General features: G+C 40.1%; 2 protein-coding genes across 4 annotated transcripts in view; one reads left to right on the top strand and one right to left on the bottom strand.

Annotated features, from left to right (window-relative positions):
• si:ch211-260e23.9 (uncharacterized protein LOC555795 homolog) overlaps window positions 1–4,933 on the top strand; it is a 30,599-nt gene extending 25,666 nt beyond the window's left edge. Inside the window, exon 5 of the mRNA XM_060838095.1 lies at window positions 4,314–4,933. Within this exon, the coding sequence (XP_060694078.1) occupies window positions 4,314–4,341 (28 nt within the window). The 3' untranslated portion in view covers window positions 4,342–4,933. The remainder of the gene's footprint in view (window positions 1–4,313) is intronic.
• Window positions 4,934–5,085: 152 nt separating this feature from the next.
• zgc:162297 (uncharacterized protein LOC555865 homolog) overlaps window positions 5,086–26,661 on the bottom strand; it is a 50,880-nt gene continuing 29,304 nt past the window's right edge. For all 3 annotated transcript variants that reach the window (XM_060838089.1, XM_060838088.1, XM_060838090.1), the window contains 4 exons: window positions 17,569–17,749; window positions 16,161–16,311; window positions 8,573–8,700; window positions 5,086–5,862 (listed from right to left, as the gene is read on the bottom strand). In XM_060838089.1, coding sequence (XP_060694072.1) covers window positions 5,672–5,862; window positions 8,573–8,700; window positions 16,161–16,311; window positions 17,569–17,749 — 651 coding nt within the window. In that variant the 3' untranslated portion in view covers window positions 5,086–5,671. The remainder of the gene's footprint in view (window positions 5,863–8,572; window positions 8,701–16,160; window positions 16,312–17,568; window positions 17,750–26,661) is intronic.

The following is a 26,661-nucleotide window of genomic DNA, read 5'->3' as shown; positions in this document are numbered from 1 at the left end:
TGAAATAAATGATCATTGTCCTGTTTTGCTGAAGTCTTTTGAATTAGTTTGTCAAGTTGACCCCATTTTTCTCCTGCTTCCCATTCTGAGGTGACTTTAAATTGAACACTATATATGGGTTTATGATACTCAGCAACAGTGATGGCAGACAGCAAGATGAGTTGCCAATCACATTGAAGAATTCCTTCAAACAGTAAATCATGAAGTTATAAAGAATGGAATTTAACTTACTTCTTATCATTATGAAAACTGCAAAAAAATTGTAACATTGGAATGCAAAATTTCAGTTAAGATAGCCACTGAAATAATAAACTTTAGCAATACAAGTTTATTTCAAACAAAAATTGAACAGTTAAATTTCTGTACAATTGTACAGGAAATTAAATTCAACATTATAAAAAATTTTCCAGAACCAGAGATGTTAAGAAATAAATGATTAATATTGATTCCATTCTGAATCTATGAAGACCACCTGCACACCCTATTAAAGAACAAGGTATCACCGACAACAGCTTAAATTTTTCTGAGCTTAAATGTGCACGTGCAGATGACACAAGTTGCTGAGTTTTACACCATCATGATGATGAGCACCAAAATGTCAGCTGTCATTATAACTTCAAATTCCAAAATGATGCATTTCTTACACTGACCATAATATTGTCGCCAATTTTACATACTCAGAAGGCAACCCTTTGTCAATAGTGCTTCTGACTGCCCATATGGTACTGAACAAGTTTAAAGAGATAAAAGGGAGATTGATTAATTATCTTCCCACCTTTTTTATTCAGAATTTGTTTTGGGATATAGATTCCTTACAGCATTTATGTAATTGTTTTTTTTTGTTTTATTCTCGGCATCTTCATGGACATTACTACTTTTTTCCCCTCTCAATTTGTACCCACTTTTATGAAGTGCTTGGAAGAGGAAGAGCAATTATGCTGCATCAGAAGGCCAAGATCCATAGGTGTTCCATGCATACTCTCTGGCTGTTACAAAACTGCATCTGCAAACAGGTGATAGATTTCACTTGCAGACGGTTATTTCATACAGAACCTGAAAAGTAGATACAATACAATGATTGTGTGTGAAGTCCGAGTCTTTTTGTTGGATTATTCTAAATAAAAGATGGCACGTCAATGTGATCAACCACCTACAAAGAGGATTAGTTATAACTAACAGCAATTAACTTCCCATTATTTTTTGCACTAATCTGGCAATGACTGTGAAAAATCAAATACATAAAGTCGAGTCAGTAATGAGTCAAATGAGGAGCTGTGCGATTCTCCATGAAACTAACTGAACTGATGTGAAGATAGCACTCACCTGCATTCACGTTTGCCTATACTTCCTCCAGTGGAATACAGACCTGTTTTGTCTCTTGTGAAGAGATGTCTTTTCGATTCTTAAGGCAATCAGAAGTTTTGTCATCTAAACCCTATAACAATCTGTCCTTCTATTTTAATCAACTCTCTTTGCATTTAACTTGCAATTCCCACAAAAGCTTTGGATCGTATCCTTTCCCAAATATTCACAACTTCAGATGCAGATATGTGCAGCAAAGTTGATTAGGAGCAGGAGAAGGCCATATGGCTGATAATGACTGTTCCACAAGTCAATAGGATTGTGGCTGATCTGGTTCTGGCCTCATCTACATTTCCTGTCTACACCATGTCTACTACATGTATTCATCACTGCATTTTAAAGAAGTCTTTACAACCCAGGGGAAAGAGAATTACACCCTGACAACACTTTGGAAAACAATTCCCCTAGTCTTGGCAATAAAAGGGACATTTCTTTTCCTTAAACTACGTTCCCTTGTTTCTTTATCCTTCCCCACAAGAGGGGAACAGCCTCCTGGTTTCCACTTGGTCAAATCTCCTTACGATCTTATTAGCTTCAATAAGATCATCAATCACCCCTTATACTTCTATTGATATAGACCTAACCTGTTCAACCATTTTTTCTTAAGATAAGCCCTTCATCTCAGGAATTAGCAAGTGAAACTTCTCTAAACTGCTTCTAAAGCAATATCACTTTTTTCAAATATAGACAACAAAACTCTACACAGTTTGCCAGATGTGATCTCACCAAACACCTGGTAGAGCTGCAGTAAAACTTCTTGACATTTGTATTTCATTCCCAGAGAAATACCAACATGCCAGCAGCCTTCCTAACCATTCCCTGTGCCTGTATACTGACTTTATTATTCATTTACTAGAACATCTAGATTCCTCTGTCATACTGACTCCTGTTATTTAACCCCTCATTAAATAATATATACTGCTTTTCCATTCTTCTTGTGGAATACACATTTTACATTATGTTTTTATTCCGTCCAGCTCTTCTTGACAATTTACTCTTATATCTGTTGGTGTCATTGATAAACTTAACTACCATTTGGTCCTTGCATCCAAATTATTGACATAGGTTGTAAATAGTTGAGGACCCACCGCTTTTCTCTGTAGCATTCCATTGAAAACCCAAAAAAAGACTCACTGTCTGCTTCCTGTTAGCTTTCCAATCCTTTAACCAAGCTGATATGTGACTTCCACAACATGTGCTCTTATCTTGGGCAGTGTTACAACACAGGGTAAACCCACCTGCTTAATTTATTCAACACAGAAAATATTTATCCTGTGCAATAATCTGTGAACATTAGAGAGGCCAATAACTATTTCAAGTAAAAATTAACAACTGTACTTCTTAAAGTATAACAGAAAATAATTAACTAATGATTATTTATAACTCCTTTCTCTTATCTACCTTTACTTTCCCCTTCTACAATACTAGTCCTATAAAACCCCCTGATACTTACCAAAAATTCAAGTTTTCAAAACCAACCAGCTGTCGACTCTCCTATTTGGATCTTCCTGTGTCTTCTCTTCTTAGGGATTATGCTTCACAGTTCACAGATCGAGCTATTAAGCGAGCTATTTTTCGGGCAGTCTCTTCCCAACTGTTGCGTGACAGTTTTCCTCCCAACTGTTCAATTTTCCTCGGTCTTATACCCTCAAAGCATCAGATTGTGTCACTGGCTTTTAAGATTGTCAATATATTAAATTCAAACTTGACTGGAATTTGGAAATTTTTTCAGGTATAAATTAAAATGATTGGCCGAATTCAAATCTGTTTTTGTCTCCAGGCAACCAGCTACCCCAGTATCTGGACCATATGTTATCTTGTGTCTTATTCAGAACATTTAGTGCTGTCAGGCAGTTCTGCTAGCTTTTAACTCTCAAAGGTACAGTACACCCACACATTCATAACATGCCAGGTCAAAGGTTGCTGCTGTTATCTAATGTGTTTTGGAAATCCAAGCTTACCACATTCTGGTCTCCCGTCTTATCTATAATGAACATTACTTGGTCAAATCCTTTCAACAGAATAGTTAAACACTGTTTCATTTTCATAAAGCCATGCTGGCTCTGCCTGATCATAATTTTTTTTAAAAACTTTTAATATTCTATTAGATCCTAACACCTTCCCTATGACTAATATTAGGTTTGTATTTAAAGTTCATAGAGGAGTTAATCAGGGGTCTCTATCATCTATAGTTTTGATTCCATTAATACGTACTCTGAGGATAAGGTGTCACAAATATTTCAGCAGCAGATTGAGCTAACTCATGCCACTACTGTGCTGTAGCAATGTAAGTAATATTCTTCAACAACAGACTGCTACTATCGAATTAGAAAGGCATTCTGTCTACTGCACAAATGTATAATGTCATACGTAAACTTCAGTGTAGATGTGATGCCAAGCCAGAAGTCTCAGTATCTGCCAGGTTAAATTCAAAGGCAAATCCCTTTGGCTGTTTGCAACAGGCAAACAACTGATCATATCAACAAGATCACTTAGAAAACTCAGAACGAACAGTTTCTAACATTAGATGTGATTCTGTGAATGGACAATACTTGCTAAACAATCTTGCTTGCGCTAAGAATTACACTTATAACCAATTTAAGATGATCAGACTCTCAGTGTATCTTTAGTAGACTGTGAGAAGCTACGTTTATTCATACTCAGGGCTCTCGGAAGAAAACCAAACGTTCACACACTGTACTTGTTTCAGCCAAACAAAAGCTTTGGGACCAGCCATTCACTGGTACAGTCCCCACGAAATACTTTGACCAGAGTCTACTTGTTTATTTGAATTTAAGCAGAGGTGCAGACGTTAACTATTCACAGCCTCTCATAGAGTTCAATCAGAACCCTCTTTCTTGTTTCCTTTGTGTCTTGGTATTTTTACAATTCTGTCATGAATTCAAAGACTAAAAGTTTCATAAGCCAGTTTTGTTTTATGTGATACTCAGATATTTGCATGGGAACACCATCACCTGACAGATGAGGAAGGGCACCACACCGACTGGGACAACACATCCATCCTTGGACAAGCCAAACAGAGACATGCACAAGAATTCCTAAAAACGTGGCATTCCAACCAGAACTCTATCAACAAACACATTGACTTGGATCCCATTTACCACCCCCTGAGAAAAAGAACAGGAAGTGACATCACCACATGAAATGACATCACTAACCCAAGGAAACCTAAACACATAAATAGAAAGCGGGCCATGCCACCAGTGCTTCATCCAGAGGCTCACTGACGATGTTACTTACTATGGTAATGAAACGTCTGAAAATTAACCTTCCAGCTCAGCGAGCAAACCTACATCCAGAACCTCAAGCTGAGCTACAAATCTTCTCAAAACTTGCTAATACAAATACTGGCCAGCCAGCAATTTCCACGTCTTACGGGTGAATAAAAACAATCTGCACGTATAAAGCCAATTATTTATAGTCTTGAAACCAAAGCAACAGCCCTTCAGACATCAGTTGTTAACTGTATGCACGTAAAGCACAATAGTCAGTACTCACCTAAAACAGTGTAACTGCATTTTTTGCAAACTCCAAATAAAATGGTGTAATCCAACACATTCTGGTTTAACTTCAGCTACTCATATTGTTTGTGTACCTCACAATATATTGCTGATTCAAACTGCATCATGTCATTATCAATAATCTAGAGATAAATCTGTTTTAAAAATAGAACTTTAGAATTCAGAACATGAATAAACTGCATTTATTAAATATTTCTAATTTATTATATTTAAAATAGTTAAGAGGTACCAGTAAAATCAGACTTGTTTCATTGCATAGCTTGCTTTCAAAGTATCTTGGAGTAAAAAATGAGGTCTGCAGATGCTGGAGAACACAGCTGAAAATGTGTTGCTGGTCAAAGCACAGCAGGCCAGGCAGCATCTCAGGAATAGGGAATTCGACGTTTCGAGCATAAGCCCTTCATCAGGAATGAGAGAGAGTAGCCAAGCAGGCTAAGATAAAAGGTAGGGAGGAGGGACTTGGGGGAGGGGCGATGGAGGTGGGATAGGTGGAAGGAGGTCAAGGTGAGGGTGATAGGCCGGAGTGGGGTGGGGGCGGAGAGGTCAGGAAGGAGATTGTGCAGAGGAGATGACCTGTGGGGTGCAGTGAGAGAGAGACTCACTGAAATCCTTGTAGAGGGAGGAAGAGAACTTCTTCAAGGAAGGCAAGAGGATTCGCAGTAGGTTAAAATCTTCGAGTAAAAAATGAGGTCTGCAGATGCTGGAGATCACAGCTGAAAATGTCTGCAGATGCTGGAGATCACAGTTGAAAATGTCTTGCTCAACTTTTATTTTCTGAGTTTCTTCATCTTGGTCATAAATTTCTTAATCCGTTCAAAATCAACTTCGTTCGCCCAGTATCCTGATTTCTTGAAATGTGAGCCAATAATCATGGCATCTGCATCCATGTACTCCTCCATGTTTTCAACTGTCACACCAGAGCCAATTAGGACAGGAATTCTTACAGCCTGTTTAACTTCTGCAATTAAGACCAGAGAATCAATTAAAGTCTCCCATTCCTTGATATGTACAATCTATTCATTTTAACATGTACATTGAAATTCTCAGTCAATATATCTTGCAAAACACAATAGATTCAGTAGCTCTTAAAAAAAACCTTATATAAGAATTCAAAAGAATTTACATCAATCCAGACCTTTAATTTACTAAAACAGAATGTTCCAAAATAATTTACTGAAGGAATGGGAACACTGAAAAGGAAGAAGGGAAACAAGAAGAAAAATCAAAAGCTCAGCAAAGGGTAAAGAACAGCTAAAGCTATCAAAGACAGCTACAAAGCCACCTAAAAGAATATTGGAAATTCTGACTGTAGATAATTTTAAAATTACTAGGAAAAGCTATATCAGCCATATGAAGAATCAAGGACTCTAACAGTCAGGTCAAGTTATCAAGGATAGGGTGCAAAGGACAAAGACTATGATTAAAATATCAAATGAATACATTCTCATTCTGAAAATGGCAAAGTGTTTGGCTAACTCCCTTGTGTGCTCCCTACTCCTCCCAATTTCATAGGAGGTGGCTTCAGTACAGCAATGTAAGCCTCATGCTACAGGAGAGAAAAACAGTTTGGGTAATTATGGAGGCATTTTTGAAAGGCTCTGAAATTTTACCAAAACACTCCTGCTACAAATGCAGCTCCTCTACTCACAGTAAGTGAAGAGAGAACATGAGGGTAGGGTACTACAAGATTCATATCCTTTTTTTTATTTTAAACAACTCCACAATAGTTACTGTTTTCTATTATGGCACTGTACCCAAAGCCAGAAAGGATTACATGTTGATAGAGCCTCTGCTATTTCTCATTTGCTTCTTTTTAAAATACATTTCTTCCTGGCCTGACATTTGATCTTCAAAAGATGTAAACTCATTCACATTACCTTTTTGTTTGAATATCTCAACCAATATTTCACTCTCTCCTTAACTACAACATATGCATCATCCCCCTCTTTTGTGATGATACTTGTTTAATCACTTACAACCATTAATGACTGGGTGCCACAGGAACCACAGAGCAACCGGATGTGGAGTTGGTTAAAATAAAACAAAGGACTGCAGATGTTAGAGACCTGAAACAAAATCAGAAATTGCTGGAGAAACGCAGCAGGACTTCACATTGAGAACATCCTCCATCTTAGTGTCTAGCACCACAACGCCGTTAAATGGATCAAGCAGATCATGCACCTGAAAACGACAAATTCAAAAGACACAGTGGACCATAAGCAAAATCAGAATCGTATTCCGCCACAACCTGTAACTTCATTGCACAGGATATCCCTCACCCTGCCATTATTATCGTGCCAGAGAAGTGTCTGAGTTTGATAAGAACTGTAGAAGAGCAGGTCAGAAGCAGCACCAGGTGTACCTAAAAATGAGATGTCAACTTGGTGATACAATAAACGATGCCTAGCAGCAAAAACAGCATTAAGAGTGAGGGTTATCAGTTGGCACAAGCTCTGAATTTGGGGTCAGCAGCTCTGAACTTGGGAAAGTGGTAGCACTGGCCAAAACTTAACTGCACCAACAACATAAATACTTTTACGACAAGTGCAGGTCAAGTACTGAATATTCTTCAGCGAATAACTCATCTCCTGACAATATTAAGGTTTTTGCTCTCTGTAAGGCACAAATTAGACAACATCCTTTTTTTTGACATGAATGTATCCACAAAAATGCTTAAGGGGTTCGCCACCATCCAGGAAAAAGCAGCCCACTAGACTACAACCCCGAGCACAACCTTAAACATTCACTCTTTTCACCATCAGCACACTATCGCTGCAGTCACAAGATGTCATCCACAAGATGCACTGCAGAAATTGTCTAACACTTCTTGAACATCACCTCCCAAACCAATGCCATCTAACGCCTCGACCAAAGACAGCAGGCACATGGGAACCATTACATCAAGCTCCCTGATAATTACACAGCATCAAGACTTAGGAAAATATATTTCAAATGTATATCATTAGTGGGTCAATATCTAGAACTCCCTAACAAACAGCAGGGACTACCTTCAATACACAGACTGCAAAGACTCAAAAAGAGGGCTCATCATCTAGCATCTTAAGTACAACTGGTGATGGACAATAATTGCCGAAAGCAACATTCAAATCCCATGTATCAATAAAGTAGGTACTATCCACTCAAAGACTTCCAAAATATTTTTGACATGGCGTTGTACAAGAGATTTCTTTACCACTAATATCAGATACTTCAGTCATTAATATATCATGATGGATTAAAAATTGAGTAGAAGACTGTGGGCAGAAAGGAGTTTTGGATGGATTTGTAGCTGTTTGCAGACTGGCCACCAGTGGTACCTCACAAGATTTGAGCCCTTGGTCTATTTATTGATGATGAAGGTGTTAGGGCTATGACTTTCAAGTTTGTAGATGATACTTGAATTTGTACCATAAATTGTCCTTTTTTTTGTTCTGGGTTTTTACCTTTCAAGAAATCATATGGTTTGGATGGGGGAATGTATCTAATATGAAGGTATTACAATTGTGTTGAAGAGGATGGATGGGCTGGAGGGTATTTTTCCTGTCCATTATTGTTTGTATGTCTGAGAATGTTTTGAAGGTGGAGGAGAAAGGTAGTTGAATATAGTTTCTTATCTAACTAAACAATCAAAATCAAATGTCAACAGAAATTTACAGGTAATTCCATACCCTTCAGCTCCTCAGGATTTGCCTGCTTTCCAGTTGCAATTCCAGTCAGTATGACTCCATCAGACAGGAAGAATTCAGCAGCCCTGGCTGTCTCTGATATGCTGACATCTGATGTCACAGCATGTGAGCTGAAAAGAAATCAAGACTTTTTCAATGAATCTCACCAAATAAAATGCTGAAGATCAGAAATCCAGACAGCAAAATGGAAAGTTATTTTTGTCACTCCTTTTGATTTTTGCAATAATTAGATTAGATTAGATTACTTAGATTACTTACAGTGTGGAAACAGGCCCTTCGGCCCAACAAGTCTACACCAATCCGCCGAAGCATAACCCACCTAGACCCATTCTCCTACATTTACCCCTTCACCTAACACTACGGGCAATTTAGCATGGCCAATTCACCTAACCTGCACATTTTTGGATTGTGGGAGGAAACCGGAGCACCCGGAGGAAACCCACGCAGTCACGGGAAAAATGTGCAAACTCCACAGAGTCAGGAGGCGGGAATTGAACCCCAGTCTCTGGCGCTTTGAGGCAGCAGTGCTAACGACTGTGCCACCCGTGGCATAATGATATGCTTTGTCATGCAGGGTAACTCTTTGCCAGTTCTTCTTTAATTTTGTGCAAGAATAGGTGAAAGACTTTTCTTGACTTGAATAAACACACTGGTTTCACATCATCTTGCAAGATGAGCTGATATTCAATATTTAATTACCTCAATCCCGAAAACAATGTTGGAAACTCACTTTGAAACTTGTTTGTGTGACCAGTATTAGCATCTTATCAACTTTATGGATCAATTTCAGCTTTTAGCAGTGCCTTGTATTTCAGGTAGAACATTCTTGATTTTTAATTACATAGAGAGATTCAGAAATTTCTCAGTATTCATATTGTAGCTTTGTCATGAGCCTGTCTTTAACTAAGAATTCCTCCAGTGCCTTGTAATTTGATAGATGATGGTTATAATTTAAATTGTTTAAGCTACTTTAGCTGATCAAATAATATTAAATACTCCAGCATCTGTATGTAAATTAACCTCTAAAGGGTGTCCATCCATTTTAGTGTAATACTACAATATCTATACCCAGTATCAGTTATTTCTCCCAACAAGGATTTGATTTGACCTTGTGGTTTTGCAACTGCTTGAATGTGATGTTGCTTTAAGGATTTATCATTCTGTCTGTCCATATTTTAAAACAACAGGCTGTTGTACAATGGCCTATTTTCCAACAGTTCTGGCACTTTGTTGGCTTGTTTCCAGCGCAGCAGAGATATTTCAAAGTGGCAGTTGGCATACTTTCTCTTACTTGCAGCTGCGGGATTAGGCAATTAAAGATTGAATATCAGTTCACCTTGCAAGATGATGCTAAACCAATATACTTATTCAGGTAAAGAAAAGTCCCTCACCTGTTCTGGGATTATGTGCACTTGCTGATAGTGCCTGATGAGTTTGCCCCACTGAGTCAAGGAAGGGATTGCAGAGTGAAGTAACTTGGGTTACAGGAGATCTGGAACATCTAGTCAAGAGGAAGAAGGAAGCTTAGTTGAGGAGGCAAAGATCAGACAGGGTTCCAGACAGTTACAAGGTAGCCAGTAAGGAACTAAAGATGGAGTTTAGGGGAGCTAAAAAGGGGCATGAAAAAGCTTTAGTGGGTAGGATTAAGAAAAACCCTCAGGATTTCTACTCTTAATGTGACAAACAAGAGGATGGCCTGAGTGAGGGGAGCGCCGATCAGGGATTGCAGAGGGAACTTGTGCCTGGAGTCAGATGATGTAGGGGAAGTCCTTAATGAATACTTTGCTTCAGTATTCACTACTGAAAGGGACCTAGCTATTTGTGAGGACAGCATGAAAAATGCTGATATGCTTGAACAGATTGATGTTAAGAAGGAAGATGTGCTGAAAGTTTTCAAAAACATAAGGATAGATAAGTCTCCTGGGCCAGACAAGACATACACAAAGTTACTACAGGAGGTGAGGGAAGAGATTGCTGTGCCTTTGGTGATGATCTTTGCATCCTCAGTGTCCACTGGAGTAGTGCCAGATGATTGCAGGGCGGCAAATGTTATTCCCTTGTTCAAGAAAGGGAATAGGGATAATTCTGGGCATTACAGATCAGTCAGTCTTACATCTGTGGTGGGAACATTACTGGAGAGGATTCTGTGAGACAGGGTTTATGATTACTGGGAAAAACTTGGAAAAGCATAGTTTGATTAGAGATAGTCAGCATGGCTTTGTGAAGGACAGGTCATGCCTCACAAGCCTTACTGAATTTTTTGAGGATTTGACAAAACATATTGATGAAGGTAGAGCAGTGGATGTGAAGTACATGGATTTTAGCAAGGCATTTGATAAGGTTCCCCAAGGTAGGCTCATTCAGAAAGTAAGGAGGCATGAGATACAGGGAAATTTGGTTGTCTGGATACAGAACTGGCTGACCCATAGAAAAGAGAGAGTGGTAGTAGATGGAGAGTATTCAGCCTGTAGCTCGGTGACCAGTGTTATTCCGCAGGGATCTATTCTGGTACCTCTGCTCTTTGTGATTTTTATAAATTACTTGGATAAGGAAGTGGAAGGGTGGGTTAGTAAATTTGCCGATGACATGAAGGTTGGTAGAATGGTGGATAGTGTGGAGGGCTGTTGTAGGTTGCAATGGGACATTGACAGGAAGCAGAACGGGGCTGATAAGTGGCAGATGAAGCTCAACCTGAAAAAGTGTGGTGATTCATCTTGGAAGGTCGGGTTTGAATACAGAATACAGGGTTAAAGGCAGGATTCTGTCAGAGTGGAGGAACAAAGGGATCTTGGGAGTCCACGTCCATAGATTCCTCGAAGTTGCCACCCAAGTTGATACGGCTGTTAAGAGGTGTATGGCAGGTTGGCTTTCATTAGCAGTGAGTTTAAGAGCCACGAGGTTATGCTGCAGCTCTACTGAGTGGTTAGACCACACTTGGAATATTGTGTTCAGTTCTGGTCACCCCTCATTATAGGAAGGATGTGGAAGCTTTAGACAGGTTGCAGAGGAGATTTATCAGGATGCTGCCTGGACTGGAGGGATGTCTTATGAAGAAAGGCTGAGGGAACCAATGCTTATCTCATTGGAACGAAGAAGGGTGAGAGACGACTTGACAGAGGTGTGCAAGATCAGGCATAGATAGAGTGTATAAAATTAAAAATTACACAACATTAAGTTATAGTCCAACAGGTTTATTTGGAAGCACTAGCTTTCAGAGTGCTGCTCCACCATCAGGTGGTTGAGAAGTATAAGATCGTAGGACACAGAATTTATAGCAGAAGTTATAGTGTGATGTAACTGAAATTTTACATTGAAAAAGGTCTGGATTGTTTGTCAAGTCTCTCATCTTTTAGAATGAGCATGTTGGTTTCTGTTCTTCCATATGTAAATCCCAGAACTTTCTTAAAGTTACATTTTCAAGTGAACTTTAACAATTGGTGCCATGTTGGTCCAGATAATGCATTGAACATATGAGGTTGTCTGTGCCCCAATGTTCAGACTGATTCTAATCTAAGAAAGAGAGTTACAGAATCTTACATTGATTCATGCAGTTTTTGAGCAAAATAAAATGTAATTCTGCAAGTACAAATTCACCCCACAAACTTGTGTGTGCACGCACGTGGGTGTGGGGGTATGAGTGTGTGTATGTGTGAGATTGTGAATGGAAAGGGGTATATGTCTGTAAGAATGTGGGAGTGTATGTGTGAGGGTATGAGAGAAGATCTGGATGAATGTATGGGTCTGAATGTGTGTGTGTGTGTCTGTAGCAGTGTCTGTCAGAGTGTCTGTGTAGTGCAGTGGGGTCACCTGTAGTGTGACATGAACCCAAGGTCCTGGTTGAGGCTATCCCTATGGGTACCGAACTTGGCTATCAGCCTCTGCTTGGCCATTTTGCATTGTTGCCTGGCCCAAAGTTCGCCTTGGAGAATGGTCATCCGAAGGTCCGAGGTCAAATGTCCCACACTGCTAAAATGTTCTCCGACTGGGAGGGAACACTTCTGTGTGTTGATTGTTACGTGGTGTCCATTCATCCGTTGTCTTAGTTTCTGCTTGATCTCGCCAATGTACCATGCCTTAGGGCATCCATGCCTGCAACATATGAGATAGACAATGTTGGCTGAGTCACATGAGTACCTGCCACATACATGGTGGGAGGAGTCCCCACGTATAATGGTGGTATTCGTGTCGACATTCTGACAAGGTTGTCAGCTGTTCTCCTGAAAGCTGGGCAGTTTGCTGTGAACAATTATCTGTTTGAGGGTTGTGGTTGTTTAAAGGCGAGAAGTGAAGGCGTGGGGAAGGTCTTGGTGAGGAGCTCATCCTCACTGATAATATGTTGCAGGCTGTGAAGAATATGGCGTGGTTTTTCAGCTCCTAGAAAGTACTGGACAATGAAGGGTATCCTGCTGGTTGCAGCTTGTGTGTGTCTGTCTCCTGAGGAGGTCATTTCGGTTTCTTGCTGTGGCATGTCAGAACTGGCAGTCGATGAATTGAACATTGTACCCCGTTCTTGTGAGGGCATCCTTGAGTACTTCCAAGTGCCTGTCACATTCCGTTCCTCATCTGAACAGATCCTGGGTGTGCACAGGGCTTGTCCATAGGGGTGGCAGTTTTAAGGTTTCGGTTGGAAGCTGGAGAAGCGTAGCACAGTGAGGTTATCCATGGGTTTTCAGCTGACATGATTTGGACTGGGGTGTACAAAGTTAAAAATCACACAACACCAGGTTATAGTCCAACAGGTTTAATTGGAAGCACACTAGTTTTCAGAGCGACGCTCCTTCATCAAGTGGTAGTCACCTGATGAAGGAGCGTCGCTCCGAAAACTAGTGTGCTTCCAATTAAACCTATTGGACTATAACCTGGTGTTGTGTGATTTTTAACTTTTCAGTAGAGTGAGAGTGCTGTACAGTACACACCACACAAAGACGCTCCTACTGACCCATACACTCACTCAGACGCTCTCTCACGCTACAGTCGATCAGAGGCTAATAGCCAAGTTCGGTCCCCATGAGAATGATCTCAACTGGGACCTTGGGTTCATGTCACACTACAGGTGACCCCACTGCACCCCACTCACACTCCTACAGACCCATTACACTCACGCAGACCCTCTCAAAAGCTCTCACATACACTCCCACATTCACATATGTGCCAGCTCACAGACTTATATCCCATTACACTCACACACAGAACTCTCTCACAGACACTCATACACCACCCCGCTCCGTGTGCGCACACCCATGTGCATACACAACACATATAAGTTTGTGTGGTGAATTTGTATTTTCAGATTTATATTTGATTTTGCTCAAAAACTGCATGAATCCAATTAAGATTCTGTAAATCCCTTTTTTAGATTACAAACAGTCTGAACATTGGGGCACAGACAGCCCCAGACAGGGCACTTCACATCTTCAATGCATTATCTGGGCCAACATGGCACCGAATGTTAAAGTTCACTTGAAAATGTAACTTTAAGGAATTTCAGTTCTTTCATATCTAATCCCAGAAACCAACAAGCCCATTCTGAAAGCCAAGATACTTAACAAACAATCCAGGTTTTTTTCAATATATAATTTCAGTTACATCACACTGTAAACGTTTGCTATAAAATCTGTGTCCTATGATCTTATACTTCATAACCACCTGAAGGAGCAGCACTCCGAAAGCTAGTGCTTCCAAATACACCTGTCACAAGCGAGTACAATTTTAAAGGTGATTGGAGGAAGGTTTAGGGGAGATGTAAGAGGTTGGTTTTTTACACAGAGAGTGGTGGGTGGGTGGAAGGCACTGCCAGCGGTAGTAGTAGAGTTCAATACATTTAGGCACCTGGATGATAGTAAAATGAAGGGTATATAGGTTAGTTTGATCTTAGAGTGGGATAAAAGGTCGGCACAACATCAAGGGCCAAAGGCCCTGTACTGTGCTGTTCTCTTCTATGTACTATTTTGGCTGAGCTATCTGCACATAATAGCCTTTCAACCTAAAAAAATGAATTGTCTCAATGTATTTTTCTCCTGTAAATCCTAATCATTTCCCTTTAATCACAAGTGCTTCTCTTACCAAGATGTACCATTTCACATCTGCATTAAATTTCATCTGCTGGTTATTCACCCATTCCACCAACTTTGTTAGGTCTACTTTGGGTTTATGATAAATAGTTTCACAATATTTTGTATCATCTGCTTATTTTGAAATTTTGCTCTGCACACCTCTGTCTGAATCATTCACATAGGCAGTCCCCATAAAAATGGTCTTGGTACCAATCCTTGCAGAACTCTAATGTATGTATGTTTCCAGGCCAAAAACAAACTGTTTACCATTAGTTTCTGTGTTGAAACACTCAGCTAGTTTTGTATCCTTACTATCTTTGCCCCTTTTGTTCCATAAGCTTCAACTTTGCTGACAACACTGTTATATAAAATTCTATCATAAACTTTGTAATAGCATTAGCTTAATCAAATAATGCTTTGAAATTAATCAAATATGATTTGCCTTTCAGAAATGATACAGCTTTACAATATTTATTACAATACCTATTCTGAGAGACTCATTAATTATGTCATGATTATTTCTGAAAGCTTTCTCACCACAAAGGCTGGACTGACTGTCTTGTAATTTTTGGTTTCTTCTTGCCATTTTTTTGAACAAGGGTGCAACAGTTTCTATTTTCCAGTTCCATTGCACCAACTCTATATCTGAGGAGGACTGGAAGATTGTGATCAGGATCTCTTACTTCCCTGAGCATCCCATCTGATCTGGCAACTTAACTTGAATAGCCATTCTAATTCCTCTTTTCTAGCTATTAGTAGCTTACATTTTAAAAAACTAATTTAATTAAATTTAAATAATTTAATTTAAAGAATTGAAAATACGTGGGATAAAAAGAAATTACAAATATCAGGAGGGTTAACCCATTTCACATCAGATGAGATAGACCTTCCAAACAGAAAATATACAGACAGGAGATCGCCATTTGGTTAGCATATTGATAGTGAACAAAAAAAAAGCTATATAACCTCAATTCAATTTCCAGCTCTAATTTTCATAATTCAAACATTTTCATTATTTTTAAATGTGATGTGTTTTTCCTGCTTCATCTACCCTTTAGAACACGGAATTCCAGATCTGCACCACCTTTTGGGTGAAAAGATAGCTTCTCAACAATTATTCTAAATCTAAAAGCCCTGGATATTGCCTCTTTGTTTAAATTTCTCACAATTTTGTACAGCTTCATTAAATGCCACACATTCTCCTCTGTTCCACAGAAAACAGCCCTGGTCTATCCAATTTTTCCTACTTGCTAAAATTTTCCATTCTTATCAACACACTTGGAAATCTTATCAGTACTCTCTCTAATTTGACCACATCTTTCCTCTAATATAATGATCAAAACTATAAAAGGCTACTCCAACTGTAGCCTAACTAACTTTTAGAAACTTAAGCATTGCCTCCCTGCTGTTATAGTCAATGTCTTGTTACAAAGAGGAAACTATCTCACACACCTCTGTATGTCTGATATTAACCAATAAATTAAATAAACTTTAATAATTAGCACTTTTAGCAATACCTGTGTTTTTTTTTAATGTCAGTAAAAATTTGAATGTGTTCAGCTCCTATTTGTTTGCGATATCTCAAAAGGTCACCAGCGCATGCATTTAAAAATCCTTCATCTGAAATTTGCGAGAACACAAAACCTTCAGCTCGAATAAAATCAGCATCTAGAAAAGATAATATGCATTTACAGTCATTAAGTTTGTTCTGAGGAGAGACATATTCTAAAACAAAAATATTACAGAATAGCTGAGTACAGCAATTATATTCATCCACATTGTTTTACTTCCTGTTGGTTTCAAACTTCTACCAAATAAATGGCATTTTAGAGTAAAGGGAAGATCTTTTAGAACGAGATAAGGAGAAACCTCTTCAGCCAGAACCAATGGAATTCATTATCACAGAAGGCTGTGGAGGCCAGGTCATTCAGTGTATTTAAGACGGAGATAGATTCTTGATTGTCAAGCAGATCAAGGGTTACGGGCAGAAAGCAGGAGAATGGGTTGAGAAACCTCTCAGCCATGATTGAATGGTGGAGCAGACTCAATGGGTTGAATGGCCTAACCTCTGCTCCTACGTCTCATGGTCTTATTTTCTTTTTGATTCTATGTTCTTTAATACCTGATTGTCAGAGAAAGTTATGTCTGATCCTAGAACAAAGATGATGATTTATGGCTGGAATACACTGCACATTGGTTTCCAAGACATTGACATATTTTATATGAGCAATAACTTCAGCATACAAATCTCAACGTGTGGAACAATATTACCTAAGACACAGAAAGCAGTTGTATCTGACACGTTAAGGTTTGACTTTGCATATACAGGTTGTGCTGGTGCTGCTTTACTGCTATTTTTCTAATAAAAAGATATGCAAGCATGTCCGAAAAAATGTTCTTTTTACTCCTAAAGAAGGTCCATTTCATGGTTTTAGAACTGTCTGCAAATTTTCCCAATTATCAAAACATTTTGCTCATGGCATTTTGAAACTGTTTCTCATGAGGTCTTTCTGAAGGCTTGACTGTGATCTCAGCAAGTGGAGGAATTCATGACATTTACATCATAGAAATAATTCCAATCTAGATTGGTTTATTGGATATTTAAAACATCAGTAACTATTTGGATTCATCTCTACAACTGTCCTCAATCTCTAATTTGAAGATTATATTTGATCTTGACCACTCAGATACAACAGCCAAAGAAATTGACCATTAATCTTTTGAAGTAAAGACTACTATATCAGAATTTCAAGATTCACAAGTATTTTCCAAAGTACCTTGGTTACTCCTTGAAAGATAAAATAGGCAAAACTGAAGGTTATCATTGTTGTATCTTATGATTATGCATCAACTTGTAAATTCAAGCACTCTGTTTCAGTACTCTACTTATGGTTACAATGCAATTTTTTGCTCTGCTATACACACCTGCAGCAAGTGCAACGGCCAATGCTTGCTGATTGGCTGCAGAAAGAATCTGAATACCCAGAGGAATATTGGGATAAGAGTTTCTCACAGTAGCACAGATAGTTGCCATGATGGCGGTTACTTCTGGACCAACAGTCATGCTGTAAGGAATATCGTGCATATTTTCCACAATCAATCCATCCTTTGGAGATCAAATACATCCAGAAAGATTAGGTGAATAATTATACTTATTGTAATATCTTTATTTCATATCAACTAATGTCATAATATTTTACTCAGCAAAACTCAAAAACTAGTTTTAAAAATGAAACTTTTCATTTACAGTGAGCTTATTTGACTTAAAATAAATGGATCTGAAGAATGCAATTTCAGTTATTAAAATTATTTATAATTCTGCATCTCCATTTCTTCTTACAATTTCGTCTGCTTAGGTATATAGTAGCTGATTAGTAGATTTTAATATTGCAAGCCAAGTACGCATATTTATGCAAAGATATATTTCACAACTCCTTAAAATCCACTATGACCTAGATTTCAGTCATGTCTGCTTAAAATCTCAAAGTTTGGTCTGACTATGCTTTTCTGAGGTTTCTTGTGATGTTGTTCTCGGTTAAAAAGATGCAAATTAAGTATAACTTACTGGAAACACACGCATTACTCAGCATCCTTACAGTGCAGATAGAGGCCACTTGGCCCATCGGTTCTGCACTGACCTTCTGAGCAGCATCCCACCCAAACCCTGTAACTGCATTTACATTGGTTAATCCACCTATCTGCACACAATAACATGGCTAATTCACCTAACTAGCACATCTTTGGACTGTGGGAGAAAACTGGAGCACCTGGCAGAAACTTATGCAAACTGCACATAATCACCAAGGTTGGAATTGATCCTGGGTGCCTGGCACTGTTAGGCAGAAGTGCTAACCACTGTGCCACCATGCTGCCCTGAGTACAGGAAAAGGAAATCAAGCAGCTTCTAGAACGATGTCTACAGTCCTTGACTTCTGTCTAGCATCTTGTGGACCCCAAACATGCTATAAACCAGATTTGATGTCTTATCCCATATATATGGCAGTTAGACTGTTCAGTGTACAAATTGAGGCCACTGTGAAGCAACTTGAATGTGTTGATTCTGATATTATATTCCACTGACCTAGATTTCGTTCAATCATGGAGCCATACATCACAGAAACAGACCAGTCAGTCCAACTAATCCATGGAGATTTCTTCATATTGGTGATCAATGTTCAAAGACTGTTAAGTGTATTCAATTCACAGCTGTTGCTAATTTCTCACCATTTGAAATGATTCAATTTCACTCTTTCCTTGGTTAAAATGTGTGACTTCATTCTTCACAGTGTTAAAATCCATTTGCCACAATTTGTCACACTCATTTCATCTATAAACATCTTTTTGTAATGTTATACTTTTGTCTCCATAACATATATCTTCGTGTCACCATAAACCTGAATTTATAGCACTCTTTTATGCGAGGTTATAGAACCCCCAATTTAGAATCTGTAGGACACCACTAATTACGTCCTCCCAATTCAAATATAAACCCTTTATCCCTACTCTGTCTTCTACCGTTTCACCAATTTCCTAACAACATCAATAATTTGTCTTCACTTCCACAAAAATTAGTTTTAATTGAAAGTCTCTTATGTTGGATCTTATTACACACATTCTGCAAGCTCACATAAACTACACTTGAGGCCTAGTGATATCATCACTAAACTATTAATCCAGAGACCCATGTAATGATCTGGGGAGCTGTCTTTGAATCCTATCACAGCAGATGGTAGAATTTGAATTCAATAAAAATCTGGAATTCAGAATCCAATGATAACTGTGAATCCATTGTCAATTGCTGGAAAATGTGGTTGACTCTTAACTGCCCTTTGGGTAATGAAGGATGGGCAATAAATTCTGGTTTAGCCACAAACAACACCCTCATCCTGTGAATTAATTAAACAAAAAACACCCAATAGGATCTACTATATTCAACTTACTCTAAAACCTGAATAATTTTTATAATACACAAGTCATCCTTTATAAATTCATGTTGAGTCTCAGTGCTCACTTCTCACTTTATCCTTAATAGGTGCCAATAATATTTTACCAACAATTGGAACGCTCACAAAAATAGTGGAGTTATATTTTCAATTTTCCAACTCAAATAAACAATTTCTGAATCTCCAAAAATGATGGGTGATCTTTTTTAAAATCCCTACACCGTGGAAGCAGGCCATTCAGTCCATCAAGTCCACACCAATCCTCTGAAGAGCATCCCACCCAGATCCATCTCCCTACGTTATCCCTATAACCCTGCATTTCGCATGGCTAATTCACCTCGCCTGCACATCTCTGCATGCCATAGGGCAATTCAGCATGGCCAATCCACCTAACCTGCACATCATTGGACTGTGGGAGAAAACCAGAGCATCTGGAAGAAACCCACACTTACATGGGAAGAATGTGCAAGCTCCACACATTCTTGTTGAAAGGTGGAATTGAATCAGTGTGCAGATATGGTCCATGGCGTTGTAAGGTAGCAATGTTAATCTTATCTGATCTGACTGGAGCTGAAGGATTTTGGAATTATTTGATAGGGTAGACATAGAGAATGTATATCCACTTGTGGACCAAATGGAATTAGAGGCCAGAGGGGAAATTGATGAGTGAATTATTTACCCAGAGTGATTAGAATGAAGAAATGAGTATAGCACCACTTAAAGTGGTTATACATGAGGGAGGAAGAATAGAGGGATATACTAATGGGGTTAGATAAAAGATGTATGAAGGAGATTCATGCAGTATCAATACCAGCATGAACCTGTTGAGCCTGTGGTCTGTTTCTGTACAGAGTTTTACAGATACACTGTAAAACTCCTTTAAATAGAGTCATAGAGATGTACAGCATGAGAACAGACCCTTCGGACCAACCCGTTCATGCCGACCAGATATCCCAACCCAATCTTGTCCCACCTGCCAGCACCTGGCCCATATCGCTCCAAACCCTTCCTATTCATATACCGATCCAAATTCCTTTTGAATGTTGCAATTGTACCAGCCTCCACCACTTCCGCTGGCAGCTCATTCCATACACATAACACCCTCTGTGGGAAAAAGTTGCCCCTTAGGTCTTTTTTATATCTTTCCCCTCTCAACCTAAACCTATGCTCTCTAGTTCTGAAATCCCCAACCCCAGGGAAAAGACTTTGCCTATTTACCCTATCCATGCCCCTCATAATTTTGTAAACTTCTAGAAGGTCACCCCTCAGCCTCCGACGCTCCAGGGAAAACAGACCCAGCCTATAGCTCAAATCTTCCAACCCTGGCAACATCCTTGTAAATCTTTTCTGAACGTTTTCAAGTTTCACAACATCTTTCCGATAGGAAGGAGAGCAAAATGCACGCAATATTCCAACAGTGGCCTAACCAATCTCCTGTACAGCCGCAACATGACTTCCCACCTCCCCTACTCAATACTCTGACCAATAAAAGAAAGCATACCAAACATCATCTTCACTATCCTATCTACCTGCGACTTCACTTTCAAGGAGCTATGAACCTGCACTCCAAGGTCTCTTTGTTCAGCAACACTCCCGAGGACCTTATCATGAAGTGTATAAGTCCTGCTAAGATGTGCTTTCCCAAAATGCAGCACCTCACATTTATCTGAATTAAACTCCATCTGTCACTTCTCAGCCCACCTGTCGCATCTGGTCAAGATCCTGCTGTAATCTGAGGCAACTCTCTTCGCTGTCCACTACACTTCCAATTTTGGTGTCATCTGCAAACCTACTAACTGTACCTCTTATGCTCGCATCCAAATCATTTATGTAAATGACAAAAGGTAGAGGTCCCAGTACCGATCCTTGTCACAGTCCAATGGTCACAGGCCTCCAGTCTGAAAAACAATCCTCTACCACCATCTTCTGTCTTCTACCTTTGAGCCAGTTCTGTATCCAAATGGCTAGTTCTCCCCGTATTCCGTGAGATCTAACCTTACTAATCAGTCTCCCATGTGGACCCTTGTCAAACGCCTTACTGAATTCCATATGGATCACATCTACCACTCTGTCCTCATCAATCCTCTTTGTTACTTCTTCAAAAAACAAAATCAAGTTTGTGAGACATGACTTCCCACGCACAATGCCATGTTGACTAATCAGTCCTTGCCTTTCCAAATACATGTACATCCTGTCCCTCAGGATTCCCTCCAATAACTTGCCCACCACTGAGGTCAGGCTCATTGGTCTATAGTTCCCTGGCTTGTCCTTACCACCCTTCTTAAACAGTGGCACCACGTTAGCCAATCTCCAGTCTTCCAGCACCTCACCTGTGACTATCTCAGCAAGAAGTCCAGCAATCGCATGTCTAGCTTCCCACAGAGTTCTAGGGTACACCTGGGGATCAATCCACCTTTATGCATTTCAAGACATCCAGCACTTCCTCCTCTGTAATATGAACATTTTGAAAAGGTGTCACCATCTATATCCCTACAGTCTATATCTTCCATATCCTTTTCCACAGTAAATAATGATGCAAAATCATTTAGTATCTCCCCCATTTTCTGCAGGTCCAACAAAGGCCACCTTGCTGATGTGTGAGGGGCCTTATTCTCTCCCTAGTTGCCCTTTTGTCCTTAACTGTATTTGTAAAAACACTTTGGATTCTCCTTAATTCTGTTTACCAAAGCTATTTCATGTCCCCTTTTTGCCCTCTTAAGTATACTCCTACTGCCTGTATACTCTTCTAAGGATTCACTCAATCTATCCAGCATTCCCTATACCTACCAGCCTTTCCTTTCACCTTAACAGGAATATACTTTCTCTGGATTCTCATCATCTCACTTCTGAAGGCTTCCTATTTTCCAGGCGTCCCTTTACCTGTGAACACCTGTCCCCAATCAACTTTCGAAAGTTCTTGCCTAATACCGTCAAAATTGGCTTTTCTCCAATTTAGAACTTCAACTTTTAGATCTGGTCTATCCTTTTCCATCACTATGTTAAATCTAATAGAATCATGGTCACTAGCCCCAAATGCTCTCCCACTGACACCTCAGTCACCTGCCCTGCCTTATTTTCCAAGAGTAGGTCACGTTTTGCACCTTCTCTAGTAGGTACATTCACATACTGAATCAGAAAATGGTCTTGTGCACACTTAATAAGCCCTTGACACTATGGCAGTCCCAGTCTAGGTTTGGAAAGTTAAAATCCCCTACCATAACCACCCTATTATTCTGACAGATAGCGGAGATCTCCTTACAAGTTTGTTTCTCAATTTCCCTCTGACTATTAGGAGGTCTATAATACAATCCCAATAAGGTGATCATCCCTTTCTTATTTCTCAGTTCCACCCAAATAATTTCCCTGGATATATTTCCAGGAATATCCTCTCTCAGCAGAGCTGTAATGCTTTCCCTTATCAAAAATGCCACTCCCCCTCCTCTCTTGCCTCCCTTTCTATCCTTCCTGTAGCATTTGTATCCTGGAACATTAAGCTGCCAGTCCTGCCCATCCCTGAGCCATGTTTCTGTAATTGCTATGATATCCCAGTCCCATGTTCCTAACCATGCCCTGAGTTCATCTGCCTTCCCTGTTAGGCCCCTTGCATTGAAATAAATGTAGTTTAATTTATTAGTTCTACCTTGGCCCTGACTGTTTGACTCGTTTCTGATCTCAACTGTACCAGTCTCAGACTTCTTTCCTCACCAACTCCCTGGGATCCACCCCGACACCTTACTAGTTTAAATCCTCCAGAGTAGCTCGAGCAAATTTCCCTGCTAGTATGTTAGTTCCCTTCCAATTTAGGTGCAATCCGTCCTTCTTGTACAGGTCACTTCTACCCCAAGAGATTCCAATGATCCATAAATGTGAATCTTTCTCCCATACACCAGCTCCTTAGCCATGCATTCATCTGCTCTATCCTCCTATTCCTGCCCTCACTAGCTCGCAGCACTGGGAGTAATCCAGATATTACTACTCTCGAGGACCTCTTTTTAAATTCCTGCCTAATTCTCTGTAATCTCATTTCCAAATCTCAATCTTTTCCCTTCCTATGTCGTTGGCTCCAATGTGCACAATTACCTCTTGCTGGCCTGTCTCCCCCAGTGAGGACATTCTGCACCCTTTCTGAGACATCCTTATTCCTGGCACCAGGGAAGCAACACACCATTCTGATTTTTCGCTGCTGGCCACAGAAACGTCTGTCTGTGCCTCAGACTAGAGAGTCCCCCTAACACAATTCATCTTCTCAATACCAGAAACTTGGCTGTTCATGTTACATACCCCTGAGAATCCATCACCACCTACGTTTTCCAAAACAGCATACCTGTTTGAAATGGCTATAGCCATAAAAGACTCCTGCACTAGCTGCCCATCTGTCTTACCTTTTCTGGAGTTAACCCATCTATGTGACTGTATCTGAGACTTCCCCCCCCTTCCTATAACTGCCACCCATTACATACGGTTGCTGTTGCAAATTCCTCACTGCTTCTAACGGTCTCTCCAACCAATCCATTTGATCTGATAAGATTCGCAACCAACAGTATTTATGGCAGGTATAGTCTGCAGTAACCCTTAAACGCTCTTTAAACTCCCACATCTGACAAGAAGCACAAAACATTCTACTAAAGGCCATGTTTGCTCCTTCACTCTCTTATAAACCCAGAAAATAACACTTTTATTCCTCTACAAAGACTACCCCAAGTTAAATTAATAGTTATGGCTTATATTTTAAGCTTAATCAAGAGACATATCTTAAAAGCATATAATGAAGAATGACGGGCAGCACGGTGGCACAGTGATTAGCACTGCTGCCTCACAGCGCCAGGGACCTGGGTTCAATTTCTGCCTCAGGCGACTGACTGTGTGGAGTTTGCACATTCTCCCTGTGTCTGCGTGGGTTTCCTCCGGGTGCTCCGGTTTCCTCCCACAGTCCAAAGATGTGCGGGTCAGGTGAATTGGCCATGCTAAATTGCCTGTAGTGTTAGGTAAGGGGTATATGTAGGGGTATGGGTGGGTTGCGCTTCGGCGGATCGGTGTGGACTTGTTGGGCCGAAGGGCCTGTTTCCACAGTGTAAATAATCTAATCTAATCTAAATCACTCTACTCACTAATGCAGACTTTCTGTATGCCACACTTAAAACGACGATTCACTTATCTGATTCTGTGCGGTGAACTTCGCCCAACAGTTCCTCCAAGATCAGTTGTGAAGTTCACCGTTTGTCCATTTTCCCAGACGCACTCCGATGTCCAGCGATACATGAATTCAAACAGTAAAGGCAGTGTCTTTCTCTTTTTTTTCCTCTCTCTCTCTCCTGCACTGACTTCACCATGTGCTTCCTTTGTCTGTTCTTCTCTCTTTTACAACTGGTGTTGTTTTGACTTTTTTTCCACCACTAGGTCAAAGGGTTTTGTCAATTTTTAATGAGTTCCAAACCTTAATTTACTATTTTATTTCAATGGAATAAATTCAGACACATATCGCATATATATCAGTGTTCGCGATGGACAACGATCGTTTAGGTCATTCGGCCCACTGAGTCTGCTCCGCCATTCAATCACATCTGATATGTTTCCCAAATTCATTCTCTTTCCTTCTCCCTGTAACCTATGATCTTCTTACTAATCAAGAACACATTTCTCTGTCTTAAATAAACTCAATGACTTGGCCTCCACAGCCTTCTGCAGCAATGTGTTCTACAGATTCATCTCCCTCTGGCTGAAGAAATTCCTCCTTATCTCAGTTCTGAAGTGTGGTCCCTTCACTCGGAGACTGCATCCTTGGATGCTAGCCTTTCCTACTAGTCATAGAATCCCTACAGTACAAATAGAGGCCATTCAGCTCATCAGGTCTGCACTGACCCGCTGAAGAGCATCCTTTCCTTGGCTCAGTGGTTAGCACTGCTGCCTCACAGCGCCAGGGACCCAGGTTTGATTCCAGCCTTGGGCAACTATCTGTGTGGAGTTTGCACATTCTCCCAGTGTCTGCGTGGGTTTCCTCCGGGTGGTCCGGTTTCCTCCCACAGTCCAAAGATGTGTAGGTTAGGCGAACTGGCCATGCTAAATTGCCCGTAGTGTTAGGTGCATTACTCAGGGATGAATGTAGGGGACTGGGTCTGGGTGGGTTGCCCTTCAGAGGTTCGGTGTGGACTTGTTGGGCTGAAGGGCCTGTTTCCACACTGTAGGGAATCTAATCTAATCTATAATCCCACAATTACTATATAGTTAATCCACCTAACATGCAGATCCCTGAATGGCCAATCCACCAAACCTGCACATCTTTGGACTGAGGGAGGGAACTGGAGCAGTCAGAGGAAACTCACACACACACTGGCTGAACGTACCAACTCCACACAGACGGTTGTCCAAAGATGGAATTGAATCTGGATCCCTAGTGCTGTGAAGCAGCAATGCTAGCCACTGAACAAAATCCACTCTAACCAGGCCTCTCAGTATTCTGTAAGTTTCAATGACAACACCACTCCCTGCTCCTCCTCCCAGCATCCTTCAAAACTCCATTGTTGAGAACCTCCTTTGGAGTCGTCCAATACTAGCACACCTTTCCTTAGGTACAGGATTACAGTTTTCCAAATGCAGTCGGACCAGAGCCTGATATAGCCTCAGCATTACATTCCTGATGTATTGCAGCCCTCTCAAAATGAATCCCAACATTGCACTTGTCTTCCTAACTGCCAACAGAACCTGCATGTTAAGAGAATCCTGAACAGAATTTAAGCTCCTCTTTGCTTCAAATTTCCGGAGCTTTTCTCCATTTAGAAAATAGCCTATGTCTCTATTCTTCCTACCAAAGAGCATATCTTCACATTTTCCCACATTGTATTCCATCTGCCATATCATTGCCCATTCTCCTAGCCTGTCCAATTCCTTCTGCAGCCTCCCTGTTTCCACAATGTGATCTCCCGCCATCTATCTTTGTATTATCTGCGTGCTTGGCAACAATGCCATTAGTTCCTTCATCTATATAAATCTGCTCAGCAAGTTTTCATTTGTGATAGTAAAAGCATTTATTTTAATAAAAAGTATAGCTTTGCCAATTAGAAATTTTCTTCCAACATAA

Source organism: Hemiscyllium ocellatum, chromosome 17 (genome assembly GCF_020745735.1).
Source record: "Hemiscyllium ocellatum isolate sHemOce1 chromosome 17, sHemOce1.pat.X.cur, whole genome shotgun sequence".
Classification (NCBI taxonomy): Eukaryota; Metazoa; Chordata; class Chondrichthyes; order Orectolobiformes; family Hemiscylliidae; genus Hemiscyllium; species Hemiscyllium ocellatum.
This window is presented reverse-complemented; position numbering and strand designations above follow the sequence as displayed.